At 39.6% G+C, this 11,937-nt stretch overlaps 2 protein-coding genes across 2 annotated transcripts; both read right to left on the bottom strand.

Moving 5' to 3' along the window:
• Positions 1 to 646: 646 nt before the first annotated feature.
• Positions 647 to 2,267, bottom strand: LOC122982805 (somatostatin-1B-like). The gene is made up of 2 exons (XM_044352379.1): positions 1,449 to 2,267; positions 647 to 1,125 (listed from the first exon to the last, which is right to left on the bottom strand). Exons 1-2 carry the CDS (start codon positions 1,551 to 1,553, stop codon positions 898 to 900), a joined length of 333 nt encoding a protein of 110 aa, XP_044208314.1. The 5' UTR covers positions 1,554 to 2,267; the 3' UTR covers positions 647 to 897.
• A 5,748-nt stretch (positions 2,268 to 8,015) lies between these two features.
• On the bottom strand, positions 8,016 to 11,254 carry srm (spermidine synthase). Its single transcript, XM_044352772.1, has 8 exons — positions 11,009 to 11,254; positions 10,599 to 10,719; positions 10,394 to 10,486; positions 10,128 to 10,281; positions 9,947 to 10,030; positions 9,514 to 9,659; positions 9,260 to 9,382; positions 8,016 to 9,146 (listed from the first exon to the last, which is right to left on the bottom strand). The coding sequence occupies exons 1-8, from the start codon at positions 11,149 to 11,151 to the stop codon at positions 9,129 to 9,131; spliced, it is 882 nt and encodes a 293-aa protein (XP_044208707.1). The 5' UTR covers positions 11,152 to 11,254; the 3' UTR covers positions 8,016 to 9,128.
• Positions 11,255 to 11,937: the final 683 nt, after the last annotated feature.

The raw sequence follows: 11,937 nt of genomic DNA, 5'->3' as shown, positions 1-11,937 counted from the left end.
GCAACTGTTTAAAACATGTACAATTATTTAACATTGCAGATTTGCACCACCAAATTGAGTTAAAATACATTTATATATATGTGTATATTAGTATATTTTTAAAGCATTAATGCAACAACTTTATTCTGATTTAATTCAGTAATTAAGGTACTTTTTATTTGTAAATCACTAAAATGGTTTTAATTTAAAGATCTAATTATGACACTGTCTACATTACTTTTATTCAAATTTTTATAATTTTTCAATATTAAATGTAATTTTTGGGGGGCTATAAACTAGAAAGATATTCAATTAGCAACAAATACAAAGCAGAATAAGTTAATTATGAATGTGGGTTTTACCTGTGTTACCATTTCATATGCAGCAATGAAAAAAGTTGTTTCATAAAGATGGTGACACACTGAGTCTAGAAATTGTGTTTCTACCTCTAATGTGCCATTTACGACTGCAGATTTAATAGATGTGGAAATATATTTGTGTAATAACTCCAAACCCCAAACTATTTCCACAATTTTAGTGTAGGGATTGTTCTAAGCCACAATAAAAAATAATACAGCCATAAATTTTGCATGAAATCTGACATGTAAAATATGACCCTCTCTTTTTTGTACAATTTACAAAAGCAATTAACTGTTACCATCTCAAATATTATATCCATGCTTTATTATTGACCCTGAAAGAAACTGTTACATACATAAATACATACATTGTATACATAATTAAATACAGAAATAATTAATATTCAAACAGACACACTGTCTCAGTGAAGTCCATCGATGCTGCATGTCTGACAGGTGTAGATGATATGTACAGCTGAGGTCTACTACAGTTCATGTGGAGCTGGGAGGGAAGGAGTACGGTAGAGTACGGGCAGAGCCGGGGTGGTTTGGGGCACTGTTAGCAGGAGGTAAAAGTTTTCCAGAAGAAGTTTTTACAGGGGGCTTTGCGGTCACGCTGAGGCAGCGATAGCCTGTTGTAGACAGCCCTCTCCTCCAGACGAGACTCCAGTGGCTCCTCAAGATCCACAGGTGCCGCTTCCCCCGGCAGCATGTTGGTGTCTAAAGCTCCATCCAACAAGCCAGACACAAGCTTCAGGATCAGCTCCTTGCGCTCTTTGCTCAACTCCTGACCAAAAACCAGAACAGAGGAAAACATATTATTAAGTGTCTATAAAGTGATGGAAAATGTGAAAATTCTATACTTAATTGAATGAATTTATTATTATTTTCAGTAATTACTTTTCAATTTAAGACAGTGTGAATTGGTTGGATTGAATTAAAGACTGTTGAAATGCCAATTGGAAATATCATGCGCTTGCTGATTTCACATGCACTTTTAATTTTAAATTCTTTTTAAAATTTCAATTATTCAAACCATGAATTGGACAAATCTATCGATAATGAGAAAATTTCCTATGAACTATATATGAACAATAATATTTTCCTCACCCTGTTCACATGGATGGGGCTCCTATCCTCCACAGGAAGCACGGCGGCTGCTCTAACGCTGAACAGAACCCCCATGAGAGCTGCTAACACCACCAGGAGCTGCATGCTGTGAGAGGAGTGCAAGTGACGGACCAGAGCTACAGTCAAAGGAGCAGGAGGCTCACAAAGACAGGAGTGTGTGAGTGAGTGAGTGTTTGAGAGAGAGAAAGAGAGAGTCTGAGCACCTCAGACTACTGTCAGAGACCCAGAGGAGAGAGGTGGAGAAAGTGCAGTGCAGTTGGTGGTCACAAGACTTGGAAACCACTGATGTTTCTTCTGCTCTACCTCCAAAGTCCCTCACTCTTTTATATGCCTCTCCCCCCTGTCTACCATTGACGTAGGGGGTGGTGGGTGTATGACGGAGGGTGTATGTGTGCGTGTGTTTAGGGGGAGGATGTGTATGTGAGCGTGGAAGAGGAGGGGAGATGAAGAGGTCAGGACAGAACAAATGGAACAATTCAACAGTTAACCTTTTTGATAAATTGTGAGGCGGTTGTATTTGTGTGATTCACCAGAGGGAACATCTGCAGCAGGCAACTACGTCACCGAGCTAAAACAAAGTTTTGACACCAACATGTAACTAATGTATTGACAGTTATGACAGAGAATCTCAAGCAAGACCTCATCAAGCAAGGTGGACGGACAATTCCACAACTCATCAACTGTGTGATTTGTACTCTGACTGTCCTCAACACACAAGATAAAATGATCCCATTTCCCTGTAGCCACAATCAAAAAATAAACAGAAACTGATCACAAGCAGACTTATTGTTGATTACCTACACATCCCAGTGTTTGGCACTCTACCTCTGTCAACATTTGATTCCTGTCAGTGCTTCTGCGTGGCTCTCTGACACCTGCAAATTACAATCGAATAGTGGTCTGACACTCACCATGACTTGGGGAGCTGTTTCCAGGAAATGCACATCACCAATCTACTGCCGAAAACATAGTCATTAAAAAAAAAGAGAAAGAAATGGAAGCCATTATTCTTCAGCAATTTAGTGCCACATGTATGATGGAGCTGATGCTTAACTTTGGTCTACATTAACATGGGCAATGTAGTAGACTGAATTTCATACATTTTTAATTGCTTTTCTAAATTAAAAACTAAACAATGGCTGTTGGTTCAGTATAAGCAGGTTTGGGGAAAAGACTGATGATTTATTTCACCAATAGGAGCTGAAGCTTACTTTATGAGTGAAGTTCAACTTTGCTTTATCTGCACCCAAAATAATGCTGCTTGTCAAATTACAATGTGTTTTTAAAACCTGTTAAACTACTGTTGTGGGAAAATTTTCAAATGGGCCAATAAATCTTCAGATCACCCACAACTTAGCATTAAACTCAAAACTTATAAGAGAAAGACTCAAAGAAATACACTGGAAGCTGGTAGAGTTCAATGTGAATAGGTTTACTCTGCATAAAGAGCAATTCAAAGCAAACCGAGGCCCTAATCCTGGGATAAAGAACCTAATGCAAAATCATAAAACATTAAATTATATAGCTCTCATAACCCCTCCTAACGCAGAGCTTATTTTCTAAACTCCACCTCGCTTGACTTCGACACTTCGGTAATAATCCAGACATCATTCATCTAAAATAAAAAAGGTGTTTCAAACTTCTCTAACATGTATCAGTTGTAACTAGCTGTTTCCACATTTCTCACAATACACATGGCCTAGCGGCCTTCAATCAATGCACACAGAAAATCAAAATGTGACATTACTGATCATCCCCTTCCGAATTCCCCGAGGAACTGTCTCTTATTGACATAAATTTTATCTTTGCACAGTTACTAACATAACTGATTGTTGGGGACATCTGTCTCCACCACACTACAGACAGTTGACATATTAAAGGAAAAACCTGAATAAATGAGTGGAGAAACATAATGAATGCAGATGCTTCTACACAGGTGCACTGCATGGTACAATTAAGCAATTAACATCCAATCATGCTCTGTGGTATGTATAAAAACGCTGAGCAGGCCCAGTCGATTCTGATTTTGTATCAAGATGGCAAGAGAAAATATTTAAGTGACTTTGAAAGACGGTTCATTGTTGAGGCACTGATGGCAGGAGCATCAGTCACAAAGACTGCTCAACTGGCTGGTGTGTCATTAGTGACTAAAATGACATCTGCATTTACATCTATGAGAAAGACATCAGTAAATAGGGTCGGAAACTGTGGTCGACAGTGCACATTTGATGAGCTTGATGCTCGTGCATTAGTGCGATATGTAAGGAAAAACAGACAAAGATCATCAGCAAGAACAGTCCGCCAACAATCACATAGCGAGGGATATTATAGTAGGGTGGCAGTGCACAAACCCCTCATTACAAAGATGAATGCACATTTGAGAGTTCAGTGGTGCAAAAATCATAGGCACTGGTAAGGGTGAGATGTGGAAAAAAGTGGTATGGTCAGATGAATCATCCACCATATTCTCAACAAGTGGGCGAGTGCATGTGTGGCGTACACCAAGAGAAAGGTACAGGCCTGAATGCTTGACCCCTACAGTGAGGGGATCTAGTGGCTCTGTTATGCTGTGGGGGGCATTTTGCTGGCATGGTTTGGGTCCACTTGTCCTCTTAGAGGGAAGGGTCACTGCAAATCAATACAAAGTTGTTCTGAGTGATCACCAAACATTTCTATCCTGATGGGATTGGTCTCATTCATAGGGCATGAGGGATCACTGAATGGTTTGATGAGTATGAAAATGATGTCAATCATATGCTATGGCCTTCGCCTTTACCAGATCTCAACCCGAATCGACGTGTTAGACAGCACTCTCCACCACCATCATCAAAACACCAAATGAGGGAATATCTTTTGGAAGAATGGTGTTCATCCCTCCAGTAGAGTTCAGAGACTTGCCAAGGCGCATTGAAGCTGTTCTGGCAGCACATGGTGGCCCAACACCTTACTAAGACACTTTATGTTGGTTTTTCCTTTACTTTAACACCCATCTGTATTTCCCTTCTATGTGCTATATAAAAAAGCCATATTTATGTCTGAAATGTCATTCTGTATAGTGCAGTCTATCCCAGTTCGATATATCGTAGACTTTCAATATATTGTAGACTGTGGCTGCAGTTCACCTAAATTCACACTATTGACTAAGCTTTTTGGATTTAGCTAGTGAGAAACTGTTTCAAGCTACCAGTGCACGTTCAAAATGAGTAAATTAACTTTGTTTTATTAGTCTTTTTTACACAATGTTCTCAAGAGGTTTGCCCTGGACAGTGTTTATATGATTTATATGACATTAACTTAAAAATATTAATGAAGTAGCATATGTTACAGTATTATTCATAAAAAGAGTAACAACAAATGAATACCTTGAGGGTGCTTGTCTCTTATATATTACATATGTAATATATGGAAATTACACAAAAACATATGTCGCAGCTTACATCAAGACTTATTTATGTGCCATATTTCTAATTATTGTAGCCTTCCTATGTAGCTGTATAACATTACTAAATCTAGTTCACAGCTTAAAAGATTTGTGTGAGTTACACCTAAACAACTGCAAAAAGCAATTATAATGGTCTATATGAGGTAAACTCCTCACCAAAACTGATTACAACATAAAACATGCTTGTCTAAGAGGAAATTGTTTAAGTGGTTTGAGAAGCCGTCCTCAACCTCCCCGAGATATATCGCTGAAAAAGCACCACTGGCAGAGTTTATTGTTGTGACGTCTTCAGACGGTGCTACTGGCTGGGAACATACAGAACTTATATTCCAGTACGGCTTGGCTGATATGTTCAAAATTGATTTGCTGTACTTTCAAAACAGTTTTTGAGGTGCTTTCTTCATACACTGCTGATTCTTAAGAGGGCCCAGAGCCAATCCAAAGATTAGCTGACTGTTGAAACGGCTATGTTGGCAATTCAGTGTGTTTGAAGAATCTACAACAACCAACTCCCTAAAAGTATCTGCAGTCCCGCCACACAAGAGACTTCAAACAGTGGAAAACATCAGCATGTCGACTGGTATAGGTGCTCCCAGATCTTATTAATGTGTGTGGAAGTCTTCATTTCCACTGTGTCTACTTCACGTATGGCCTCTAGCACCACCTTGACAACTCTCTCAAGGGATCACAAAGGAACACTGACTCAAAAATCATCTGAGGATTTTATGCTGAATGAGTGTTATCTATTCAGTAAAACCAGACAGGTGGGGTAATCTGTCTATAACTTAACAGGAAAGATTTGAATTTGACTTAAATAAGGGTTTTAAAGACAACTATGTGTTACTGCAGCATGGATATTATTGTTTAAACACATAAACATCAGATTAGATATTTATAGGTGGATATATAACATAAATATAACAGTGGATATATTCTAGATTCCACTTTATATTCCATCTCGAGCTCTCCGCTCTCAAAATGCAGGGCTCCTGTGTGTTCCCAAAGTTAAAGGTGCAGTGTGTAGAATTTAATGGCATCTAACAGAACAGACTTGGCAGAAATAGAGTAATATTCACAAGTAAGTTTTCGTTACCTTAGAATGAGCCCTTTATATCTACATTGGGAGCGGGTCCTTTTCCTTGGAGCTCGCCATGTTGCACCGCCATATTTCTACAGTAGCTCAGAACGGATAAACCAAACACTGGCTCTAGAGAGGGCCTTTAACGATTTTTGTGAGTTTTGTGGCCACCGTGGGTTCTCCTATACGCTTGGAAGGGGAGGGGTATGGGAGGGGTATTCAGTTGATTGCAATCTGCAACATCACCGCTAGATGCCGCTAAATCCTACGCACTAGTCCTTTAAAAAGAAGTCAGCAGATGGCAGGGCCTTTTCCTATCAGCCTATTCTTATGGAATAACCTGCTGACGTCAGACAGTCCCAGTCTGTTAAGTCCTTTAAGTCTAAACTTAAAACAAATCTTTTTGCCTTAACCCACAATTATAGATGCCTTTAATTGATTCCTTCATTACCTTGTACTGCATGGCGGGTTGCTTTATATCTCAATTAATTTACTATGTGCTGTCCTGCTGACGAGATTATAGATTATTGCAACTCTTCTGATAACCATCTCTCTAACCTTCTGTTTGTTTGTTCCACAAGCACATGAGTGTCTGAACTGTGTGCCCCTCTCTCTTCTCTCCTCCTGTCCTCTCGTGTCTCTCAGGCATCTCTTGCTGTACCAGCACCCATCCTGGAACAGCTCTGCTTCCCTAGCTGTCGGTGCCATTTCCAGAGGTTTTGGATCTGGTTCTCCCTTCCTGCAGGACTTCAGCCTCACTTCATGTCTTTATCCTTCTCTCTCCTGTGTGAATAATGTCTTTTCTTGTCTCCTCTCCCATGTATGTGAATGGTGTGATGTGAGTCTCCCCCTTATGTGCATGTGTAGTCTGTCCTCTTGCCATGTCTCCATGTTGATGGGGGTCATGTGGTTCAGGTCCGATTCTGTTCTGGTGGCACCTGGAAGCTGCTTGGCATCCTCTTCATCACATTCTTTATATATATTATAAATCCATCATAATTTTGTTATCCTCTTAAATGCTGTATTCTGTAATTTGTGTTCTATGCTATATACACATCTATTGCACATCTGTCTGTCCTGGGAGAGGGATCCCTCCTCTGTTGCTCTTCCTGGGTTTTTTTTTTCCATTTTTTTCCCTTTTAAAGGGGTTTTTGAGGTTTTTTTTGAGGGTCTAAGGACAGGGAATGATGTATTGCTGATGTATTGCTGTACAGACTGTTAAGCCCCCTGAGGCAAATTTGTGATTTGTGATATTGGGCTGTACAAATAAAAAAATGACATGAAGGTTTCTTTTGTGAACATGAACAATGTTGCAGTGCAGCTAACAGTAGAGCCACCAAACAGGCCTGTACAGGCAGTATGACAATAATGTGCTGCATTGTTGAAGGTTGGTCACAAAACCAGTGAGCTCTGAGGTCTCACATAACAATAACTAGAGTTGATGCAACTGAGGGCAACAGTGACACTTCACGTTGTGAAACACTGACTGATCTGAACAATTTGATGAGGACATGGAGCATTTCTATTCCAAGGAATCCTAATTTATAAAGATATATTCTGTGAATATATCTAAAAGTGAACTTTGGCTAACAGTATTATTTAAATGCATTCCCTTACACCTCTACAATATGTGAAACTGCCTTTACGTAACAGATTAAAGGATGCCATCTTGTGTCTGAATACTGAAACTGCGATTACACATCCCCAGAATAACAATTTACAGGGTTTGTAATTTACAGTGAACAGCAGCTGAAATAGCTCTTTTTAAACACATCACACATTGACCTGCATTTCATGGTAATGTGATGCAGTAAAGACTGAAGATAAGAGAGTGTACAGATAAACTTTTTCCGTAGCCAACCAGTGTGAAACCAGTATGGAATAATTATTCTGCTATCAAATGTTTAAGCACCACACCCTTTAAAGATACCACAATTTGAAATCAGAACTACATGAATTATGGTGTAGTCTTACATCTAGTTGTCATTTAACCCCTCAGTCGCTAAAAAACACACAGATCTCAATCAACCATTTTATGTTACCAATTTATTACAGTTCATAATTCTTATCAAAACAAATTTTCATTGCTCAGGTATGACACCATTTCTCAACAAAGATTCAATGTGGATTTACAACTAATAGATCATAACATAAGATGTTTGATGTTAGCTAAACAAACACCACACTGAAACATAAGATTTCCATTATGAGAAATTAACAGCATCCTGCAGTAAGACTGAGCATACAGGCTTAATAAAGTACAAGCTTACTACCAGTAGGCTAGTCAATACCCAATACTGCAAGTTATAATTGCATAATGAATTTGCATCTTTAAGACATTTCCTGCATCACAAAGCTTCAATGCCATACTTAATTTTTACATAATTCGAATTGTAACAGTAAGATTAAAGTATTCCATATCAGCCTGATGGTCAAAGATTGGTGATATTTTAAAGGGACAATTTCGTCAACTCTTGAGACTCAAGCTTTCATCTTGGAAACTACCTGCCTGGTACACTATGATAGACACAGAACAAGTTTTCTATTTTAACAATGAACAACCAATTTCAGGCACTATAGGGTTCGTGTAGAGGACATATTGTTATTCTGAATATACAGTCATGACAGATGGCAATTGTGTATTTTCCTATGAGCACAAACGGAAATTAAACATTACCAATAAAAGTGCAGCCATACATTACATATACATACTCTATATGGTATGTAATATATATTGCACAAAGTGTAGATGCAGTGAATCCAATAAACAGTACATTGTTTCAGAGTGAGGTCAGGTTTGAGGGCCATGCTCTTCCCACGCAGCCTAACCCATTAAATTGCTCTCCACAAAATGCTGATAAAGACAATTACAGATTAAAAATGAAAAACCAAATACATCAGAAAAATAAATAAACACCAAGAGTGTGTAAGACTGGAAGGAGGAAAACATCAGAACTTTCCACGTTCCCACCCACCGATAATTAGTTGCCTCCACACATAAAATCATTCGGAGGTTACTCTCTTCGATGGAGCTGAACGGTGCCGATTACTGAGGAGGTGAAGAAGCCGTAGAACAAGGTTGTACGTCTGTGGTCTGAGGGCCAGGTAGAGGATGAACAGTGTGGTCTGTTGTTGCTGGTCATGCTTCAGAAAGAACCTGTCAATGGTTGAGAAGATACTGAGTCAAAAGTTGCAAAACAGTTTTTAAATTGCATTCAAGTACTTATTGCATACAAATCAACGATTAATAATAACTTTAACAACATTTACCTTTCTCATGAACTCAGGCAGGACGAATGATGCTTTGTGAATTTCTGGGTTGTAATACTTAAGTTTCATGTTTTCCCGCTCCTCTTTTGACAGTTCATTCAATGGCACCCGGAAATTTGTTTCCTAATTCAAAAGTAAAGAGAGACTTCAGTTACTGATCGCAGAGAAGCAGCTGAAAAGTTAGTGTTTTTAAAATAAGCTGCTGGCATTTAAAAGTCATCTGACAACAAACGGAGAATGACAAGCACACTTACAGGATTTGTACTGCAGAGCATGAATCCAATTTGGCCACTGGGATAACTTGGAATGGTACTGTAGGCGTAGTCCACCACAGGGAATAGGGTCTTGCAGAAGGTCTGCATCTCCTTTATCAGCTCCAAATGGAGCCATAGACTCTCTCCTGTGAAAGTGAGAGCAAAAGTAAGGGCATGTTCATTTCCTATCAGCCTTTTCTGGCATTGTTCCATCATGGAGGTACTTGGAAGACAGACTATATAAATGGGAACATCAGAGGAGAGGAGTTAATAAAAGCCATCAATAATAACCGGTGCTTTTAGTAGACTTTGAAAAAGGGGTGTAAATTGTCATGTAGTAGTACAGTTATAACTTCTACTCAAGGCAGCACATTAATAAAATACTCAGTGTTTTTCTACAACTTAACAGAAAATTAATGAAATAGAAAGTTACCCTGGGAACAAATAATTCCATCCTTTCTCAATGCGTTCTTCAGCAGCTGATAGTAGGACTCCTTGAACAAGCTCTCAGCGGGGCCTGCAACAACAACAACAACAACAACAACTCAGAATAAGACTCTCACCTATAATTGGCAAAGAAAGATTTTTATAAACGCTCAAAAAGTGTCACTTACCGACAGGGTCTGAGGAATCGGTTATGATGATGTCAAACGCATCCTGGTTCTGCTTCATAAACTCGAAGCCGTCTCCGACGTGGAGGGTGAGCTTGGGACTGAAAAAGCCTGTGGCCATCCCTGGCAGGAACTTCTTCGATACATTAATGACATCCTACACAACAGACAACACCGATATGAGCAGGCATCACAGTAATGAGGAGCAAGAGTAATTACAGATCTGTAGAGAGAAGCTAGATTTTTTTTGTCAGTGTTGTTGCTCTGACCTCATCGATCTCACACTGCACCACTGACTCCACCAGCGGATGCTTCACCACTTCCCTCAGGACTCCACCGTCTCCACCGCCAATAATCAGCACCTGTTAAAAGAGAAAAGGTGCTGACTGTCATTACAGGAAACATGCCTCAACCTGTGTGTAGTCATGCTGCAAGCACTATGAATCTCAACCAACAAGAAATCTGTATAATCACCTTCTTGGGACAAGGGTGGCTGCACAGGGGAAGGTTGGCAATCATCTCTTGGTAGGCAAACTCATCCCTCTCTGTGCACTGGATCACTCCATCCAGCACCAAGACGTTCCCATAGGTTTTGCTGAAGAGTGATGAGAAGCACATTTGAAAACGTGGACACCCTGAAGCTAAAGCTGACAAACTCACAATGTTTACACGACTGCAACAATACTTTAAAAAAACACCTAAAAAGGGCTTGTTAACAAATTCGTTAACGTTACCTAGCTAGTTTGTCTGTAAACTCAAAGTCGAGGTAACGTTAAACAGGAAGAAAGCTTAAAACCTGGAGAAACTTCTCAAGCTTCAAGTTGCTCATTCATTGCTAGTAGACGCTAACGGCTAGCAGCGGTATGTAGCTAAAAAGTACCCACCTCTTGAAAACCATAACATCTTGAAATTTGGACTTCTTGTGGTAGAGGACCTCCTCCATTTGGAAGCTGGTGGCTTGTCCGGGCCACATCGGGCTGGTTTCCGTGAACCATCCCTCCTTAATGTTCTGCATGTCAGCTGCCATCGTGAGCACAAGTAAAAGTACTAGCGCGTTCCTTAAAAAATGTGGCAATGTGAGTGTGACGACAAAGATTTGACACTTGGTCGATACCTAACAGCCACCCGTGCTGCTTCATCTTATAGCGAATGGACGCTGCTGACGTAAGTGACGTACCGTTACGCCAGCCAATGAGATTGCAGGATGTACCGGCTCGTTTGGTAGTTTGTTTGACTTCGCACCACGAGCACCGCCCTGTAGCACGAGCCCACGTGAAGCTAAACCAACGGTGATGTATCACTGCGCAGGCGCAGGCCAGGGGCGAGTATGTTTATTTAATTTAGGCTATTTAAAATAAGGCCTTCAGCAATTTATTTTCTTTCTTTCTTTTTTTTTTTAAAAGGTGCCTCCCTTGAGGTAGAAATAATAAAAAAATCACCTCTTTTTTTAAGTACAAGCCTAAAAGTGGTCATTTAGACATTTTTGCCTTATTAATGCCACATTTTTCTCAGCACAAATAGGCACCTTTGGATTTAGGCCTTTATTAGCTACTCAACTCTGTACAAAATAACTGATGAACAATTTCACCTAATTTTAATTATTTCTAACATGTAGGGTAATATGCCAACTGTTGTAGGCCAACTCATTTTATGTAAATGTTGAAATACATGTGTTGCAATCCCCAGTCACCAGACTCAACTGACAACCGCCTAAATCAAACAGTCCACAGCTTTACTATGTTGAAAAAGCTGAACTGAAACTGCTGTTGATTCACTTGGATGATTTGTTTCTACAATGGACTCTGTGGTGAAA

The sequence above is a fragment of the Thunnus albacares genome, chromosome 5 (assembly GCF_914725855.1).
Source record: "Thunnus albacares chromosome 5, fThuAlb1.1, whole genome shotgun sequence".
Classification (NCBI taxonomy): domain Eukaryota; kingdom Metazoa; phylum Chordata; class Actinopteri; order Scombriformes; family Scombridae; genus Thunnus; species Thunnus albacares.
Note: the sequence above shows the minus strand (reverse complement) of the source record. Positions and strands in the feature narration are given on the sequence as shown.

Coding starts and splice junctions, on each gene's coding strand:
- LOC122982805 (XM_044352379.1), bottom strand. CDS start 1,553: ATGCAGCTCCTGGTGGTGTTAGCAGCTCTCATGGGGGTTCTGTTCAGC. Junction 1,126..1,448: donor GCCCCATCCATGTGAACAGG/GTGAGGAAAATA, acceptor GTTTTTGGTCAG/GAGTTGAGCAAAGAGCGCAA.
- srm (XM_044352772.1), bottom strand. CDS start 11,151: ATGGCAGCTGACATGCAGAACATTAAGGAGGGATGGTTCACGGAAACC. Junction 10,282..10,393: donor TGCAGTGTGAGATCGATGAG/GTCAGAGCAACA, acceptor TCTGTTGTGTAG/GATGTCATTAATGTATCGAA. Junction 9,383..9,513: donor TGCTCTGCAGTACAAATCCT/GTAAGTGTGCTT, acceptor CTTTTGAATTAG/GAAACAAATTTCCGGGTGCC.